Source organism: Triplophysa dalaica, chromosome 13 (genome assembly GCF_015846415.1).
Source record: "Triplophysa dalaica isolate WHDGS20190420 chromosome 13, ASM1584641v1, whole genome shotgun sequence".
Taxonomy (NCBI): Eukaryota; Metazoa; Chordata; class Actinopteri; order Cypriniformes; family Nemacheilidae; genus Triplophysa; species Triplophysa dalaica.
In genome coordinates this window covers 5,212,456-5,233,360 of record NC_079554.1, presented here as the reverse complement: position 1 = coordinate 5,233,360, position 20,905 = coordinate 5,212,456, and the positions used below count along the sequence as shown (strand labels likewise).

General features: G+C 39.9%; 1 protein-coding gene across 1 annotated transcript in view; it reads right to left on the bottom strand.

The window, feature by feature from the left end:
- The window catches only part of ddhd1b (DDHD domain containing 1b), a 58,761-nt gene that overhangs the window by 27,826 nt on the left and 10,030 nt on the right, over positions 1–20,905 (bottom strand). Inside the window, exons 3-7 of the mRNA XM_056765101.1 lie at positions 18,474–18,602; positions 18,009–18,156; positions 17,519–17,628; positions 17,312–17,418; positions 7,815–8,068 (exon numbers count right to left, since the gene is read on the bottom strand). Coding sequence (XP_056621079.1) covers positions 7,815–8,068; positions 17,312–17,418; positions 17,519–17,628; positions 18,009–18,156; positions 18,474–18,602 — 748 coding nt within the window. The remainder of the gene's footprint in view (positions 1–7,814; positions 8,069–17,311; positions 17,419–17,518; positions 17,629–18,008; positions 18,157–18,473; positions 18,603–20,905) is intronic.

The following is a 20,905-nucleotide window of genomic DNA, read 5'->3' as shown; positions in this document are numbered from 1 at the left end:
ATCGCCACACGGAGAGAATGGCAAAACGAGCTGAAATAGAGGGAACACAAATGAGGAGCAGGTGAGGGAAATCAACAACACTAATAGCCTAAATGGGGTACCAGACGTGAGACAAAGGCAAAAGACAAAACACAGCAAACTGGATAAGAATAAACCCAAAATAAAATAAAACAACAGGCAAAGCCTGACAGAACCTCCTCCCCAAAGATGCCTCACGGCATCCAAAACCTACCCACGAGAGCGGAGGAACTGATCAATGAGAGAGCGGTCCAAAATGTCCCGAGCAGGGATCCAGCAACTCTCCTCCGGACCGTAACCCTCCCAGTCTACCAGGTATTGGTGACCTCTACCACGCCGTCTCACATAGAGAAGTCGACGCACCGTATAGGTCGGCGACCCCTCGATGAGTCTAGGAGGCGGAGGAGCAGAGGTCGAGGGCTGAAGGGGGAACGAACAACAGGCTTGATCTTGGCCACATGAAATGTAGGGTGAACACGCTAAGAGGGAGGAAACTTGAGGCGAATTGACACAGGATTAACAATCTTTGTGATAGGGAAAGGGCCGATAAACTTGGGGCCCAGTTTACGTGTGGGGACATGAGGGGAAAGGTCAGATGTAGACAACCAAACCCTTTGACCGCACACGTAAGAGGGCGTCTTGGAGCGACGGCGATTAGCTGATGTTTGGTAGCGTCTATGAGCGAGAATGAGAGCCCGTCTAGCAATCCTCCAGGTGCGAATGCACCAATTTACAAAGCCCTGAGCAGATGGAACAGAGGCGTCAGCCTCTTGGGAGGGAAATAACGGGGGTTGGTAACCTAGGCAGCACTGGAACGGCGACAAACCCGTAGACGAAACCGGAAGGGAGTTGTGAGCATACTCGACCATTGTCAATTTAGAACTCCAAGACAATGGCTCAGAAGAAGCAACTCAACGCAGGACCCTCTCGAGATCTTGATTCCCCCGTTCGGACTGCCCATTAGACTGTGTATGGTAACCAGAGGATAAACTGGCAGTGGCCCCCAGGAGACGACAAAACTCTGCCCAAAACTTAGAAACGAACTGGGGGGCCCTGTCAGAAACCACATCCACAGGAAGGCCATGGATACGGAAAACGTCCTTAAGGACGATGCTAGCAGTTACTTTAGCAGACGGAAGTTTTGGGAGGGGAATAAATGTATCGCCTTCGAGAACCTGTCCACCACAGTGGGGATCACGGAATTGCCACAGGACGGAGGAAGTCCCGTGACGAAGTCCAAGGCAATGTGGAACCAGGGTCTCGAAGGGGTGGATAACGGATGCAGGAGTCCCGCCGGGGGACGATTAGAAGATTTGTTAGTCGCACAGACCGGCCATGCCGAGACGAACTCGTGAGCGTCCTGCGCCATGGAAGACCACCAAAACCGTTGCTTAATAAGAGACAAGGTGCGAGCAGCTCCTGGGTGACAAGCTAGTTTGGAGGAATGACCCCACTGGAGAACGTCGGTTCGGACCGCCTGAGGAACAAACAACAGATTCGCTGGAACACCAGCCGGGGGAGTAGCGCCAACAAGAGCTTCGCGAACCAAGGATTCCACCCTCCAAGTGACCGCCCCACCCGAGCGGGGGGAATCACAGAAAACGGGAAGGAGGAAGAAGCCTCAACCTCGAACTGACGCGAAAGTGCGTCCGGCTTCACGTTTTTACTCCCTGGCCAGTAGGCGATGACAAAATCAAAGCGCCCAAAAAAAAGAGCCCAGCGAGCCTGCCGAGAGTTCAGACGCTTAACCGAACGGATATATTCAAGGTTCTTATGGTCGGTCCAAACCAAGAAGGGAACCTTAGCCCCCTCCAACCATTGACGGCACTCCTCCAACGCAAGCTTCACGGCTAACAACTCCTTATTACCGATATCGTAATTCCGCTCCGAGGAATTAAGCCGGCGGGAGAAGAACGCATAGGGATGGATCTTGTCGTGCGGGGCGGAACGTTGGGACAAGATCGCTCCTACCCCCGCCTCAGAAGCATCGACCTCCACAATGAACTGACGAGACGGGTCAGGATTAACCAGAATGGGCGCAGACGTAAAGAGACCCTTAAGTCTATCAAACGCAGTCTTAGCCCGCTCTGACCACACGAACCGCCTCAACGTGGAGGTGAGCTCTGACAAGGGAAGAGCGACCTGACCAAACCCCCGGATGAACCGTCTGTAAAAATTGGCTAACCCCAGGAATCGCTGGACCGCCTTGCGATTTACCGGGGTAGGCCAATCAGCAACTGCTTTTACCTTACTGGGGTCCATCCGAATACCCTCGGGCGACAAGATATAACCCAGAAACGGAACCGACCGTGCGTGAAAAACACACTTCTCCATCTTAGCGAACAGGCGATTCTCAAGTAACCGACTTAAGACCCGCCGGACGTGCTGGACATGGTCCCGTTCATTGTGCGAGAAAATCAAAATGTCGTTGAGGTAGACGATAACGAACCGGTCGACCATGTCCCTCAGCACGTCATTGACGAGTCTCTGGAAAACGGTGGTCTCTGGAGATGGTGGTCCAGTGGGTTAAACCACTGAACTGGTAAATCAAAGGTTGCTGGTTCGATCCCAGCATCCACCACCAGTGTGTCCTTGAGCAAGACACTTTACTCCATGTTGCTCCAGGGGGATTTTCCCTGTAATAAGGCAGACGCTTTGGATAAAAGCGTCTGCCAAATGACTAAATGTAAATGTAAAACCGCCGGAGCGTTCGACAGGCCAAAAGGCATCACACGATACTCAAAGTGGCCTGTGGAAGTGTTAAAGGCGGTCTTCCACTCGTCCCCCTCCCTTATCCTGACCAGGTGATAAGCCAGCTCAATGTCAATAAAATCACCCTCCGCTCCAGACTCAATGAGGGCAATAACCGAGTGGCTAACTCCCCTCCACTGAATGACTGCAGTCCGGCTGTGAGAAAGGGGACCTGTAGAGCAAACGCTTACCCCACGAGAAGACAAGCTGACTGGACGATTCTTAATAAGTGGACAACCAGCCACTAAATGCTCAGGATCACCACAATAGAGGCACAAATTGTTGGCCCGGCGTCGACGACGTTCCTGATTGGAGAGCCGGGCACGGCTGATCTGCATAGGCTCCTCCTGGGGCGGAGATAGAGAAGGGGGCTGGACAACATCCCTGAACGCGCTAGAGGACTCCCCGTCCACTGTTTCCCTCCCGCGTCGTTGAGTACGGAGACCCAGCCGAAAATCGACCTGAAGGGCGAGCTGTATCAGCCCGTTGAGCGTCGGAGGAAGCTCCAGAGAATAGATCTCGTCCAGCACACGATCCGCTAATCCGTGCAAGAACCAATCCCCAAGAGCCTTGTCATTCCAGCCGCAAGATGAAGCCAACGTACGGAACTCAATGGAGTAATCAGAGACCGTCCTGCAACCCTGTTGTAAGAGGGACAACGACCGAGCTGCCTCGCTGTTAAGTGCAGACCGGTCGAACACCTTCCTAAGCTCCTGGGAGAACAACTCAAAAGAAGCACAGCAGGCATACTTATTGTCCCAGAGCGCCGTACCCCATTCCCTGGCGACACCCTTCAGCTGGATGACCACGGATGCTACCTTCAACTGCTCGGTGGAAAAGCAGGAGGGCTGCAGGGAGAAGGTCAGAGAAAATTTCGAGAGAAATGAGCGACAGGAAGGGGACTCACGGGCGTAAGGAACTGGAGGATTGAGACGAGGCTCCGGTTGGCGGGAAGAGACTGCGTCCGTCTCAACCGGTGCGGCACTAGCTGAAGCTGTCGGTTGTATAGACTGGGTCTGGTCAAGGTGATGAGCGATAGCAGCGAGTTGTTGGGAGAGAGTAGAGATGCCCACACCAATCTCCGCTGCCTCCTGCTGCTGACGTCCTAAAAGCACTCCCTGGCTGGCGACGGCATGGCGAACATCGACCTCTTCTGCTGAGTCCATCTTTGGTGGCGATGTACTGTCACGGTTCGCAAAAGGACTCAGATGCAGGTAAGTCAAAACCAGTTTATTTGCACAACGTTAACCAGTTCAAACAATAAATCGGCATGGCACTCCTGACGGGAACAAAGTAGACACGGCCGGCAATAACCTCCGTGAGAGAGAAGACAGGCAGGGAAATCGAAACCGAAACACAGGTACTCCGTAAAATAAGACTCCGTGAGTGAATAATCCAACTGAAATCCAAATAAGGAACACGAGAACCAAAAGAGAGCCGTAAGGGAAAAATAAATCCAAACTGGCTCACAGGCTGCCTCGATCCTATGTAGGAATAGAAGAACTGGTAAACTCCAGGTACAAACAGCAAAACATGGTACAAACAATTTACATCGCCACACGGAGAGAATGGCAAAACGAGCTGAAATAGAGGGAACACAAATGAGGAGCAGGTGAGGGAAATCAACAACACTAATAGCCTAAATGGGGTACCAGACGTGAGACAAAACACAGCAAACTGGATAAGAATAAACCCAAAATAAAATAAAACAACAGGCAAAGCCTGACACAACGTTACTGTTTGTTCCTTTTACTGGCCCTACCAAAATGTTCACTGGCTCCACCACAAAAAAGTATTATTTTTTACCTATGTAATCTTCATAAATAAGGATATGGTATCAAAAAACTATTAGCCCACTAGGGTTGTCACGATACTGGAATTTCTAACTTCGATACGATAGCTTGAAAAATATCGATATTCGATACCATTTTCGATACCACGGAAAAAAACTGCCACAACATTAAGGGGCTAATTTTTTTTTATTAGAAGTTGTTTGAAGCCAGGTTCTCAACAGTATACACAGGAACCTGATCCATGCATATGTACACTGCTACAGTCCTGTTCAGCTTCTTAGCTTCATTTAAGTTTGCTTCATACTTTCTTTGCTTTTCAAATACAGCTGGTAGTGTAGGTTGTGAGTGTGTTGTTTTTGTTGCAGGTCGACCACACTTTTAAAATGAACTGAACTATTTAACTAATCTTAGAACTTAAGTTAATGGTAATAGATATTTGTTAACATGAATAAACAATGAAAAATGCTTACAAAACATGTATTAATCTTAGTTAAAAGTTAATTTAAACTAACTTTTACTAATACATGTATGTACTAATTAAAACCCAAAGTTCTATCTGTTAATATTTTTTTTCATTGGACCAGAGCAAATCCGCATGATCCGTTGTATTTTTATTACATACTGTCATCAAAGATTAAAATATATCGGATTATATTAACTTTAAGAATTACGGTGAATAAACGAGACAACACTCATATCAGCAACAATACTAGGCCATCTTGGTTAATGTTTGAGTATAATGTTAAAATAAGAAAAGTTTACCAACCTCTCGAAATTCTGATCCGGGTGTCTGTCTTTGCTATATTAGAGGTGTTAGCGGCTTTTTCTTAGCACGGCTCTGTAGCAACTCTTGCATATTGGCTTGTTTATGTCCTTCGGCTTTCCATGTTCATTTGCTTCATATCCAAAATATTTCCAGATAGCACTCCTGCTGTGTTCTTTATCAACCAAAGCCGGTTGCGGAGGTACGACGGCGTTTTAGTGCCACGAAATGTTACGAGATTAAAGTCGAAATGTTACGAGAATAAAGTCGAAACGTAACGAGAATAAGATCGTCGTAATACGTATTTTGTTTACGTGAAAGTTGTAGTTTAAGAGTTTAAGTTATGTTTAAGCACGTCAACTGAACCAGTGAGTTAGTTCTTAGTTCATGTCTGATTTTTTCTTCTGAATAAATTCAGTTTCCTACATGATCGCTGCAGTGTCCTTTTACTAATTATAACTCCGTGATGATGCGCCAAAAGACAAAGAATTTCCTTATTGCTAAATCATAATCTAAAGTAGGATTTTACCAAATCCACCACAGCCATTGTTTCTAGCAATTCTGTTATTTTCCTCAAAATATTACGAGTTTATTCTACGAGTTTATTCTCGTAACGTTTCGACTTTATTCTCGTAACATTTCGACCTTTTCCTCGAAATCTTGGATTTTTTTTAACGTGGCTCGTACGGAGGCGGCGCACACGCCATATTTATATTCACTTCACTTTTGCTATTTAACCAGAGCGAATGAGACGTGACAGGCACTGCAGGTCAAGTGTGGTGTTTTTCAACGCGCTTTTGGAGATAAGTGAAAGTGACAGCTCGGCTAGGATCGGTGTATCGATACTTCGGGAAATTAGTATTGGTATCGTTCAGATATTTCAGTATCGATATTTATCGAAATATCGATATTTTTGACAACACTATAGCCCACAACTCGAAATTTCTAATAATGTTGAAGACAACTAATCAGTAATTAATAAAATAAGATCAAGTAATCAAAGGATGTGCGATAGCACAGATAAATGTAATAAAGCAAACATACAAATAATCACTGCATTTCAAGGACTGCGTTTAAGGTTGGTCTAATATAGTAGTTATCAGCTACAGAAATTTAATAATGTAAATACTTTATAGTCTTCACTGTTTTATAAATAATATCGATTCAACCTTACTAAAGTTATAATTTAATCAGTGAAGAGTGTTTTTTGTCTTTGTTATTTGATAAAAAAAACTGAGATGTTTATTATGCTGCTGCCCCTTTAAAGCGGCCGTGCAACGGTTTTCATGCATTCTGACTTATTTTCAATGTTAAACGTGCTGTCTTCTCATGCTTAACATGGTCAACTTATCAACTTGGGCGTTTTACGTAGTATTTCTGTGCTCGATACACTCCCCCAGTGATCGTACAGGTTTCAGAAAGTTTTTTTTCCTAACTAAGTGTTTCCTAACTAATTTTCTTAGTCCCTTATTGGACAATTCTCCCAGAAAAGCATGCAGCACGGCCACAGGAGAAGGAGCATGCGCAGACATCCCTTTCACTTGTAAGCAGGAGAGAGAAAGAGAGCATGCGTTCGCGAAGTTCAGGTGTTTGTTTGTTCACTGCATTTGGGTGATGAATGTTAAATAAACCATGGATATAAAGTGGATTTGGAGATCGTTTGAAACTGATATATGGGGCTGTCCCAGCGCTAAAAGATGCCAGACATGAATCACATTCGGTAGTGAAACTGATGTCTGTGTTTGGTTGGCAATGGGTGTGCACGCGCCGTATGGTTTGGGAAATAACCGTACAGTTGTATCTATCTTTTATAAATGTGACTAACTAAATACTCTTCGAAGATACGAAGTATGCAATACTACTCTATAGGTACTAAAGATTAATATGAGATTTTTGTTTTGTTTACACATACGTTTTGTTCCCGTAAGACACAATTGATTACATTTTACAAGCATACTTGGTAATATTGGCATTTCGGCATAATTTTGTATCAATATATCTGATTAAGAGTAAGAAGACGTGAAAGAGAACTCAATTTAGTATTTTGCGCGTGGCATTCTGGTTGCACGCATATCTCAAACAGCAAGTGAGTACCGAATCCAGTCCTCTTTTGAATCTTTGTGAATATTTAAATAGGCAAGTTTTAAAAACGTACAAATTATAATTTTCCATGACAATACAGCACTGGCCCGATCGGGCAAGTGAAAGTTCTCTCAACTGGCCCGAGGATCTCCCATGCCGGCCCGGGGCCATCGGGCACTCCTTTATGTCGAGCCCTAAAGTTTATTTTGTTTAGAAGCAAAAACTGTTCTTGCATTTGATATATGGTTTGTCAATATATTCATTACAGAAAATGCACTGAGTCATCAAAGTTTTGTGAAGATATTAAAAAAAATGCTGCCGCTGGCTGGCAACTTTGAAAAAATATATAAACTGTAGTACCAACTGTGCAGAAGTTACTCACAGAAACTCAATATATCAATGCAAACCTTAAGCGTGCCAGTCGAAGTTCGTCCAATAGCTGCTGCTCATAGCTGTGTCTGCCTATATCGGTCTCAATGGAATCTGGCACAACTTCAGAAACAAAGCGTACAGGGTCCCATCCTGTCATGATGTCAAAGGTGATGACACAGCCAAGAGAGTGAGAGACGATAGATACTTTTCCATTCTCTGCAAATTCTGGGTTGCGCTCACAGAAGAGCGTGTAGAGTCGGTTCATTTCTTTGGTTAGACCCCGTGTTATCTGAGGATGACAAGCAATAAGTGTGAAACAAATACTGTGTCCGAAATCGTTGTTTACAACAAAATGACATGACATGAGTCCTTTATAAGGTAAAGTGAACAGAAGTGGGTAAGCGATTTTGAACAGTGACATATGCGCTGCGTCTGACAGTACTGTTCCGGTCATTCAACATAAACAATTCTCCATATTACACCTGTGTGGCTGTATGAATTCTAATGTACAACGGTAATGAAGCAATAAGCCCCAAGAAGCCATGTTTTTTTAGTGATTTTAGAACAGCTAAAGTAGGATTCTTATGACCATGTATACTTTGCTTTTCTATCTCCTGTTGGTATGTTAATGTAAATTTTAAGCATAGAAACACATTGAATGGCATTGTCAACCAAGCATTAAGATTACTGCAATTAAGCAGACTGGTTTATCTGATAGTTTTGAATGGTTTGTTTTACAAAAAGCTACAGCTGTTATTGAAGATTGTACTCATCCACTGATCCAGGAGTTTAAAATGCTTCCTTCTGGTATACGTTATAGTATGCCTAAACTTAAAAGCAATCGGTATAGAAACTCTTTTATTCCTATTGCTGTAAGGCTTTTAAATTTGTGAGATGTTAGAATGTTATTTTTTCTGTTTTATTTGTTTGTATGTTTTTTTGTATGTTTACAAATTCTATATTGCATAAAAACAAAATCGCCCTTTGGTTTTATAATAAACTTTGAACCTTGAACCTTAAAGGGATAGTTCACGCAAAAATGTAATTTCTGTCATCATTTACTCTCCCTCATGTTGTACTAAACCTATAGAAGTTTCTTTGTTCTGCTGTACACAAATGAAGACATTTGGAAGAATTTCCGTAACCAAACAGATGTCAGGCCCCATTTACTGCCATTTACTATAGTAAGGAAATAAATACCATGGGAGCAGTGGTGAAAAGAGTACTGGAAATTTGTACTAAAAAGGCGAGGTGACCGATTTCCGAATTACGTTTTAGACAAATGAGTCGAGTACCAAAACACCCTTGAAGCCAATCAGCAATAAGGTGCACAGTACACAGGACGGACATTAGCCGAGCTGAGTGCTGACGAAAGCGAAAGATGGGGGTAGGGGTGTGTTTGTTTTGGTGATTTGAACATCAACAACGATTAAGAGAAATCGGACACCCTGCCTTTAATCAAAAGTACTGTTATATCGCCATATTCTGCCATTGACTTTAGACTTCAGACCAGGTTTGAGTTGGTCTATGGCACAGTTTATTTTCAGGTCCTCCAAATAGCAACGCGCCAACTTATTGTTAGACCAGCATGCCCATGGCCGCACAAACGAGCGCACATGCATTTGCTATTTAAACAATGTGGTGCAGTTCTGGAAAATGAGAACAGCGTCAGCTGAAACTAGCAAAAACACTTGTGCTGCGACTTGAGCCGCATTAAACTGGGTGTAGGATAGGGCTCTTTTAACTTAATAGGTATCCTTTCACTAAGACGTCTGCTGATATCCCCCTACAGGCATAAACAAGATTGTGGGTCCCAGTGAACTTTGGTTCACCCGTAGTCTGAGAAGGAATCCTAATAGGTGAAGTGCCATGACTAATAGTAGATGGGAAATATGAGAAATAGAAATCAAAGTGATGCCATTTCTTGAGAAATTATTCAATTTGTAGCCTTTAAACAAGACATTCTGATTGTAACATCTGAATAGCAGACTGGAGAGGTTTTCTGATATCTTCCATGTCCTTCTTAACTTCATTTTCTAAACGTTCCATCCGCAACCATACTTTAGAAAAACTCTATGATGATATTCTAAATGCTGCTTTATATTAAGGAGAAGATTCCTCTGCCCCTCTTGATTCATCAACTTTATATTGTGTTATGAAGTTGTTATTGTATGTTTGAGCATATCTCTGAGTTGTTGTTGTTCTTTTTTATTACTTTAAATTACTTGAGCCATTTCATGTTGCATTACTAGTGGCTCATCTACATCAGGATTCTGTACGTAACCAGCCTTATGATTGGGTAAATCAACAAAACTTTGTATTAAGTAGGTAAAAGTACAGTATCAGGGCACAAGTCCATATCGGAGCATTTTCCAATGAAGAAGGAGATTCAGAAGTATTGATAAGATATGAATCACTTCAATTTTGTCCATGAAGCCTACACAAAATAATAAAAAATAAAAAAACATTATAATAAAAAATACATAAAGAATAAAAAATATGTAGCCAACATTTAAATCCATTATTAAAACTTGAAAATCCCAACTCTTTGAATAACGACAGGTCCCTCCGATCCAAATCACTCAATGAAAACTGACTTCTCTGTATTGCAAGATATTCATTAATTCAACTTGAGCAGTTTAAACTCTTAGCGACTCAGTTTAAACAGTTAAACATTCCTGGATTCAAATTAAGCAGTTCAAATGCTTAGTGGGCATTTTCCAAAAGGAGGTGAGCATCTCTTTGCCCTACTCCTTTCGAAGATATAAGCCCTATAAGTTAACTGTTTGAAGGGTGTAGGGCATTACTGTCTCTCGCGTATGCTTTTGGAACTCCCTTCACGAAGGCAATGACTGGCCAAGGCTCTCTGAATCCAGCACAGTTGTTGAAAATAAACACTATATTTAATATATTTCTTGTTGAATATTCTCATGTAAATTACCATGTAATTAGGTCTTATTTCACATTGTTTATCACTCCACTTGGTATTTAAAAAGGAAATATATGATAAAGGAAACCCACAGTATAAACAAGCAGCTATTATTAAACATATTTTCCAATATACTAAATTATCTTATACTATACTTTAACCATCTTAAATCATATGCATCACTGACAAAAACAGTATAAAACACATACAAACTAAATCATTGTAATTACATTTGTAGGTAACGTTAAAATCCCACTCCATATTTGCTAGAAAATGTGTCGCGAGAACTCGTAATCCAAGACCACGAGATCACAAACGGAATCTGTTCAGCTGAGTACTTACAATATCTAAATTTTTTCCAACTACTTGTAAATCGTGGTAAAATCACAATTCTGACAATTGACAAGGGGCTTTGCAGTCGCCTGTCAATGGCATCATATCCGCGTTACCCTTTGTTACCGCCTTTCATGACATAGAAACCCGATGACAACAGATTCGTGGACAAATGCGGAGGTAGAGTCTAGCAAGCCACTACCTTTTTTCGAGCAGTCTCTTATTTATGGACCACAATTATTTCTTAACCTTTATGAAACTTTCCCTCATCCACTAATATGATTTCTCGTTCCCTTCTGATTGATGGGCATCATCAGAGGAGTTGACGAAAACAGATCCCATCATTCCACACTCCTTCATAGCATCATCGAGCTACAGCATTGTTGTTATTTTGATCGTGCCCCCTCTAGCACCGGTTTCTACAAACTGTCTCTTTAAATTGCTAAGTGAGTCAATACAAACATTTCAAACGATGTTTTAACTCAACTTTGGCAGTTCAAATGCATAGTTGCTGAGTGATAGAGCCAATAGTAGTACTCTTCTTGCATGTGAAAATAGCCTAATGAAAAAGGTAGCCAGTAAACTCAGTTTATTTTGGAGAACAAAAATAGGCTTGCAGTTAAGGAAGGCAGCAGTCTTATCATTAGATTAACACCTAACACATGACAGACCATAATTAGCATCCGTTGTGATGATATTGTGTAGCTCAGGGTCAAAAAGTGCCATTGCAGGTGGCAAAATGGCCCTAAATGCTTCCATTTGAACCTTATTATTCTATGTTTTAATTTATGTACCTGGTCATGTCCAGTAGAGGGCAGCATACCCTAAAGAGTTAATTCAGGTTTTGCATCAGTCGCAGATTAAGTTGCATCAGGCCCTAATAGTGCTGCATATACAAACGTGTGAGGTACAAATTAGAGCAAGAAAAATACAGAAATACAAGGCTGACCATAGAGTTATATATGCTGAAACAGTAAAGGTATGTGGTATGGAGGACATGAGGGAAGAGGCTAATGGAAAGTTTAAACAAGACTCTAGAATCATTCTAAGGGGAAAAACAAAAGAATCAGAATGTAATCATCGGTGTCCCTTAAAAGAGAACTCTTTACTAATTGACCAATACAACTTTTTAGCCTTTATGCTCAAGGTAGTTAAAGGAGTAGTTCACTTTCAAAATAAATGTTCATGATAATTGAATCACCCCCATGTCATCCAAGATGTTTATGTATTTGTTTCTTTAGTCAAAAAGATATTAAGGTTTTCGATGAAAACATTGCAGGATTTTTCTCCATATAGTGGACTTCAATGGACTCCAAACGGTTAAAGGTCAAAATTACAGTTTCAGTGCAGCTTCAAAGGGCTTTAAACGATACCAGATGATGAATGAGGGTATTATCTATCAAAATGATCTATCGCGTCTTTGCATTGACTTAACATGTAAATCACTCGCGCTTGACGCACTATTCACGTTTGGTCTGGACACAACAAAACGTTACTGTGAAATTACCACATCAAACGTGACGTGCTAACATGGATGCAGCTTTAAAGCCGTCGGGTTTGCTTCAGGGAAACTTTATTTTTAAGAAGCTTCCATATGGAAACATTGACAAGACTAAGGTTGTTTGCACCTTGTGCGATGCTCATGTACAGCTAGGGGTCTAGCTTTAGTTGAAACCAGTAAATTTGTATTTGGCACCTAATGTATTATGTCTGCTGTTTGACATATCGCTTTTTGCTCCCTAACTCTTTGTAAATTGCTTTGGATAAAAGCGTCTACTAAATGACTAAATGTAAATGTCTTGCAGTCTCAAGTACCACCTAAACGCAAAGCATCCCTTAGCTAATGCGGAAGTAAACACAAGTACATTTTATTGAACATAATTTATTTTCATCACCAATTATCATAGTAGAACAGCTTCCTCAAGCAGTTTGTGATGCATTTTGGAAACAGGAGATGAGCCCCTGGTCTAATGCGCCACCTGGCTTGAGTAACCCGTTCTCAAAGACTTACTTTTATTCATTATTTGGGTAGCACACATATTCTGAATGCCTGCGGCAGAATTCAAATGAGCCATTTTAATCCTGATGAATCTAGATTAATTCCAAGATTAATCTAGATTAAAAAAAAAATCTATGCCCACCACTAGTAACAACATTCAAATAGATTGAGGCAAATGTTTTATCATTAAATAGTTTATTCGATCAAATCCAGGAGAGGTAGTGGCACATTTCCATAAAGCTACTTATGGTTCTAAAATTTTATTATTTAGATTCAAACAACTATCACTATTATCTCTCATCGTCACTATATCTGGATTCTTTTTTCTTATTTTTACTCCTCACTTACCGGGTTGATTGATATTCTGCTGAACACAAAGGAAGGTTTTTGGAAGAATATCAATAGCCAAACAGATCTCATCCCCTATTGACTCCCATAGTATCTATTTGTCCTACTATGGCAGTAAATTGGGGATAAGATCTGTTTAGTTACTGACATTCTTCCAAATATATTTTTCTGTGTTCACCGGAACAAATAAATTCATGCAGGTTTGGAACAACCTGATGGTGGGCATCTACCCACATGGAGTATTTCATCATTCTGATTCACTATCTAAACAAGTCTATCCCACAACAGCTAGTTTTTTTCGGAACCCATACCAAACTGGAGCTGGGACTGACACCCTCTGGTGTCCTCGGGTTGACAAGTAAGACAAAACAAACTGATATTAGCGAAGAGGCCGCTCACAGAAAGTGTAAGCAGGTTACGCAGTATGAAAAATATATTTTGGAGAATGCTTATAACCAGACAGAAAAAATACAATGGTAGTCAAAAGTGCCCCAGAATGGTTTGCTGTCCTACATTCTTCAAAATGTCTTCTTTTGTGTTCAACAGAAAAAAAAAAGGATTAAGTAATTTTTCCTACTATGGGAGTCAATGGGGGGCATATTCTGTTTGGTTAGAAGCATTCTTCTAAATATCTTTCAATGTGTTCATCAGAACAAAGACATTTATACAGCTCGAAGGTGAGTAAATGATGACAAAATCTTCATTTTTGGGTTAAGCATCCCTTAATTTATTAAATAAATAATAGTTAAACTGCTCTTAATGGGCCTCATTCATGAAACATTCATAAATATGGGAGTTATTTAAAAATAATTTGCATGTAAAACAGAGCTTCCCTAAAACTTTCCTCCGGATTCAGAAATACTTCGTAAATGTCAAATTTGATAGTAAAATATGTGTATGTAAATGAATTCCAATCACTCGTAAAGAGGGCACGCATGCACTCTCATTCACAATAAGCATAATCCCCGCCTATGAATTACAGCTATGCAAATTACGTATCTAGGGCTTCATTCTCTGGTTTGTCTACATTATATTGCATAGATGCATAAGAGACTAATAGGCTACTGTCACAATCAGGCTCTTTTTTGTCTTGGCTTTCCTTATGTTTCTGATGTCTTTATTAGTTAATTAGTCCCTCACCTGTTTCTCGCTCGCTTAATGCATGTTTTTTTATGGTGTTGGAAGATGAATCCCTTCGGGGTCTGGGTCCTGAGTTCAGGGAACGGCTCCCGAACGGCTGGCACCCTCCAGGCCTCACGAACGGCCGGCACCCTCTAAGCCTCCCGAACAGCCAGTACCCTCTAAGCCGCCCGAGTGGCCGGTACCTTCTAGGCCTCCTGTGCAGCCAGGCACCATCCTATCCCAGTCTGTCATGAGCTACCAGGATGTCCGCCCTCCCTCCCTCTTTGTTATAAGGCGGGGGACGCCATTTCCATATGTTTCTGATTTCTTTATTAGTTAATTAGTCCCTCACCTGTTTCTGTTTCCATTAGATTACGTTTGCATTTGTATTTAAGCCCTGTATGTTTCTCAGTTCAGTGTCAGTTATGTTATTGTCAAACTTGGTTTGTCTACCCTGTTCTGCTGCTCCCTTCTTTATATTGGTTTTCATCATTAAAACCCTTTTGGATTTACGTGTTTGTGGTGCGTGGTGCATCTCCCTTCATCCTCCTCTGTGGCTACACGTGACCGCTACATTCTTACCAATAAATGAATCAATTAAACGGTGTCCACCAAAAGGATTTTTAGCCAGACAAAATAATAAGACCTGGTGCTTTTCTGGACAAGACAATCTGGTGATTGGAAGGCTGTGTAAAAAAGGACAGCGACATTATCAGAGTTTTACCCAAAGTTAAAGAGTAAAACATGATAAAAAAAGACAGGGCAAAAGAACTTGTGAAATATCAATATGATGTAGTGCATCAAAATGCAGTGTCATCAGTTTGTCAAAAAGAATACAGAATGTTAAGTGTGGTTTTACGCACTATTTACATATAGTATGGAGCAGGCGTACATTTCTTTCGTACCAACTAACATTTTGAAAATACGAACATTCATGAATCCAAAGTGTACGTCAAAACGAGATAACGAACAATTTACACAAAAAATTGTTCTTCTTGTGTCTCATGAAGGAGGCCCAATATGTCCATTTACCAACTTTTTGACAGAAAAGATGACATTTAACTTTGGGTGAAATGCGGCGCTCGTCAATGTCACAATGTTAACCAACTGTCCAATCACCGGCATATCCTACCTGTACAACTGTTTCTGGTCTCTGCATGTATTCACAGGCTTTCACATTCATTTGTTATAATTAATCAGACTATCTACAAAATCTGATATGGTCAATATTACTATAAAGTGCCATTTAACACATTTTCAATTATTTAACTGCAAGCAGACACTTTACATGCAAACCACAAAAGATTTCCACCCTGAAAATGACAATTTCAAAATAGAATAAATCAAAACATCGTCATTAAAAAACCTGCTGATACCAATATTTCCAAAAAAGGTTTATATCATCCTCTAATGTATAGCGGTTACAGTTATATTATGTGTTATAACTATAACTATTACATTATATGATATTTAATATTATCTGATATTTCTTGGTGACAGGGACATTTTGGGCTAAAGTTAGAATTTAATGAACACATGGTCTACCTGCAGTAAGCAAAGTGATTCAAATTTGAAGCTGACTGTGCACTGTTTAGATTTTAGGATAAGTAATAATTCAATATGACAGGGTGAACATGTTAAGCTTTACTGCATCCAACTACATATACAATATGATGAATATCTGGAAATATAAGAGTAGATACTTACTGTGTGTGAAGCAGATGTTTTTACCTCCACACAGGAAAGGCAAAATTGGGAAAGAGATCACTGAATACATCAGTTGGTTTCTTAAAGGGCCCCTTACCCCAAAATGACAGGGTGGAAAGCATTTACAGGGACACATGAAAAATGCTTAATATTATGATGAAAATAGAATATAAATTATAAAAAAATATAATTTCTATTAAAACCTCAAAATATCATTATTCTGCATCATGTACATGATGGCTCAGTGATTCTGATGAGCACACCAAAGCACCTTGTAGTGATATTGACCCAATGACATATTGCTTCCTCTGATAATCATTGCTTTTAAGCTCCTATTTTTAGGAGGAGCTCCTGCCGTTTTCAACCAGTCAGATACAAATACCAATTCTGTATCCATCCAGCACCATGTGATGTTTAAAGGAAATGTCCATTGTACACAGGTATTTTACAGTATTCGGAAATTAAAAATGAATTTGTAGGAATTGCCTAAAAACATTTTAAAGGATTTTCCTTACAGTCTAGTCAAGGGTACTTTTACATTACATTTTTACATTTGGCGGACGCTTTTATCCAAAGCAACTTACATTGCATTATACTATGAATTTGTTTCCAAGTTTGTGATGTATCTCATATAAGGCATCTAATATAAGTATTGTTTACATTCACTGACAAATTGTAATTCAATAAGATTTAGGACGCTTTAGTATTTGATCTTTGTGTATAATAAAAAAGATCCAGTGAGAGTACATTCTATTATTATAATTTAAATACAAATGATTAATTGTTATAAAAAATAAAATTCATAATAATTAAAGCATGTAGTATTTCACTTAACATAAATATTGTGGATTACTATGATATGATTGATTGATAGTATAACATAAAGGGTAGCCTAAGGGTCGACGCGGTCCCAACGCACATGCGGTGCAGACATTTTTCTAGTGCCACGGGCGCACCGCGGGTCATTTGAAGAGAGACAGCGGCGCGGCTTGCGTTTTCCATGTGGTTTAGGACGTGAAATGTGAATCTGGCCGTTTTTAGCAGGATCGAAAATTCTCTTGACATGTGTTGCTACTTTACATTTTGTACCTCACCTCATCCCTGTACAAGGGGCTTGTGTAGTACATAATGTCCATTGCACTGCTGTTCAACATGTCTCTCAGACCCCTCACTTTATCAGGAGTAATGGAGTCCACAGTGTCTAAAAGAGTACATTTAATAAAAAATTCACTAGAACATCACTGACAGACATTTTCAGACATTATCTACTGTGTTTTGTAATGACTGTCCATATATAATACCTCCATCAAGGGCCAGTTTAGATCTCCACTCCACCGGAAGGAACTCAACATGTTCATTAGTGCGATCAGAAAAGTGCTTCTCCTCCATCTTACGAGCAGCATCACGCATCCTAACCAATTATGATATGCATCAATTGATTATGGTTCTAGATGATTTTGTACACATTCAGCTACACACGGTAGAAAATGTTCCATAGTTGTAATGGAAAAATATCAGCAGCTTTGGTTTCTTATAAATTCCTTATAAAATATGGGAAAAGGCCATAAACAGCTTTTAAAACCTCAGGGCAAAAACTTCAAGCTGAGTGTGAACTTATTTCATCTTAGTCCGTTATATTAAGAGTATATCTTTATATAAAATTAAAACATGCCTATAACGCATAAAACATTACTTCCTGGTTTCACAGACAAGACTCAAGCGGTCTTTACTGCAAATAACTTGCCCTCAAATATATTAAAATATTTTAGTGTGTGTGCTTGGTGGACTTACATGCTTGTATTTCGAATAATGCGCCCTTGATCCATCTTCTGGCCAATCCCGTGCACCACGAAGACTATATGTGTTGTTTCAGGGGGCGTGTCCTCTGGAGCGGCCTCCTCAACATAACCTCTGTGAAGACGGGTCCCACTGCTAGAAGCTAACCAGACATGAAAGAACAAAAGTTACCTTTTTCAGATGTTAAGGGGCCGAAAGGATTTAAAAAGGAAACAGAAATGTAGATAAACCATTGTTCTAATCTACAAGAGTCTACTAATATAATGGAGACTCCCTAACCTATGAATAATCTGTTATTTTTCACATTATAATAAATTATTAAAATGAATGGCAATTATTTAACAGCGTTTTTTTTGGGGGGGTTGGTGTGATATACTGTACACCCAAACCAGATTCAAACTGCATGTACAATGGGCAACAATATTGAGAATGTACTCCCTAATCAGGGGTGTAACAAACCTTTGGAGAATCCTAGTTTTTGTGTGACAGTTCGTGCTATCTTGGAGGTGGTGGCATCACTGTAAAGGAACACTTCATCCACACTTTGCCAGTCCACATGACTCCGGCTTAGTTTCAGACTGTGAATGGCTGAGTAAATTAAAGGCATGGTTAGGTCCTGTATTACATTACCTGATTGTTAAATAATGTTTTGCTGAATGTCTAGCCAGATCAGGGGCCTCATTTATAACTCTTGCGTATGCACAAAACATTCCCTGAAAGAGGCATTCACCATTTCCTATGCAAATATGGGATTCATAAAAACAAACTTGTCGGGAAAATTTGCGCACCTGAACAGAAACTCTGACCCATGGGTACAGACATTTTGGAGACAAGGGGAATAATTGGCCACAAAGAAGGCAAGGTGGTGAACTAAATCAAGAGTGTAGAAAGAAAATCTGGAAAGAGTGATTTTAAAGTGATAGTTCAACCAAAAAGTAGATTCTGTCATCATTTACTCACCTTCTTGTCATTTCGAACCTGTATGACTTTCTTTTTCCGCAGGACACAATAGAAGATATTTTGAAAAATGTTGTCGACTGAACAGCGAAGGCGGCCATTCACTTGCATTGGTTTTTGGCCATACAATAGAAGTCAATGGGTGCCACCACTGTTGGATTATCAATGTTTCTTCAAAATATCTTTTTTTGAGTTCTGCGGAAGAAAGAAAGTAATACAGGTTCGAAATGATAAGAGGTTGAGTTGCTGAACTCATCTCCCATTGACTCCCATTGACTCCCATAGTATTTATTTTCCCTTCTATGGCAGTAAATGAGGAATACTTTCTTCCAAAAATCTTCCTGTGTGTTCAGCAGAAAACAAAAAATAAATATAGGGATTAAACAATCTGAGGGTGAGTACATGATGATAGAATTTTCATTATTGGGTTAAGTATCACTTTAATTCATTGAGTGTTTTAGTGATGTTGAATGTTCTTTGATCGTTTTCTATATATTCCAGTGGTTTTGTTCTTATTCTTATTGATTTAATTAATTGATTTAACATACTGTAATTGTTTTATAAAAAAGACAATGCTTTAACATTTAATAAGGTAATAATAAGAAACTGTCCTTATGAAAAAAGAAAAAATTCCCCTGGAAATTACTTCCAAAATTTGCCCCTCACTGGAAAAATGTATTTCTAAACAATTATGCCTATACCTGTTTGACAAACAGTTTTATTGACCACTTAGATTGCTTTTGTAATTTAGACGGTTTACTAGAAAAATGAAATAGAAAATAGCTTATGTAGTAAGCTACATTTGCCATATTGCTTTAGCTAAGCTTGCTACATTTCCTATGTTGGTAGTTTTAGTGTTGCTAGGCGTAATTTAATATAGACCAAGCAAACACAGAACGTTTCCCTAACGTTAGTTTTTGGTTTACTCATGGTAATTCACTTGTCCGGGACAAGTGAATGTTTTGTATGGGCAAGTGGGAGAGAATTTTACTTGCTCAACCGGACAAGTGACTTGAAAAATTTAACAATAATAAAAGTGCTACGAATAAAAATGAGTCTGTGCTAAGAAAAAATAAAATAAGTGCATTAGACAGAGGTTTGTGTGAATTGTGTTTGTTGTGGTTGTGCTTGTTTGTGTGTGACAAAAATGGTAATAGTGCACCACATTGAGTGATGTTGAAGGATTTGTTTCTGTTTGCACTGTATGAGGATATAAAACATGAGAGTTAATTTTAGGAGCATTTTACTATTGGAAGTAAGTGAGTGTCTTCCTGACTTAAAAACTATAGAAATAAAATACTGTAGTATTGTAGAAAATTGATAAGAAAATTAACGCTTTTATCCAAAGCGCCTTACATTGCATGATAATATACATTTGTTTTTGAGTATGCACAATCCCTGGGATCGAACTCTATCCACAGAGCTACAGGAAAGCAACTAACTAGTAATTAATTAATTTTTCAGGATAACTTACTAGGGATGCTCATTTTGGTTAATCTCCCTAACCGAGAACCGATAATAATAAATTGGAATTAAAAAAATACCTGCTGGTACTCATTTTGAAGGCTGCGTCCTCCGGAGGTTCGAAATGTGAACACAGCTACATTTGACGAGGGTCCGTGACATGTTAAAAATACAAACTTTTTTCAAAGATTACCTTTAACACGCAAACAGCAGCATAACGAATACATCAAAAGCCACAGGCAGCGTGTCACATAAGCTTTCCACCACCCAGACTTAAATATATACTAAATATATAAATCTGATCTGAAATACCACCCAAAATACAAAAATAATTTTTTACTTACTCATATTTCACAATCCTATTTTTATGTCAAGTCTAAAAGAAGGCAGGGAAACCATCGGTCACACCGTTTTCTTCTCCTTTCCAAAGCGCACGGGCAGCCGATGCTAACCATCTATGAGATAAGTTT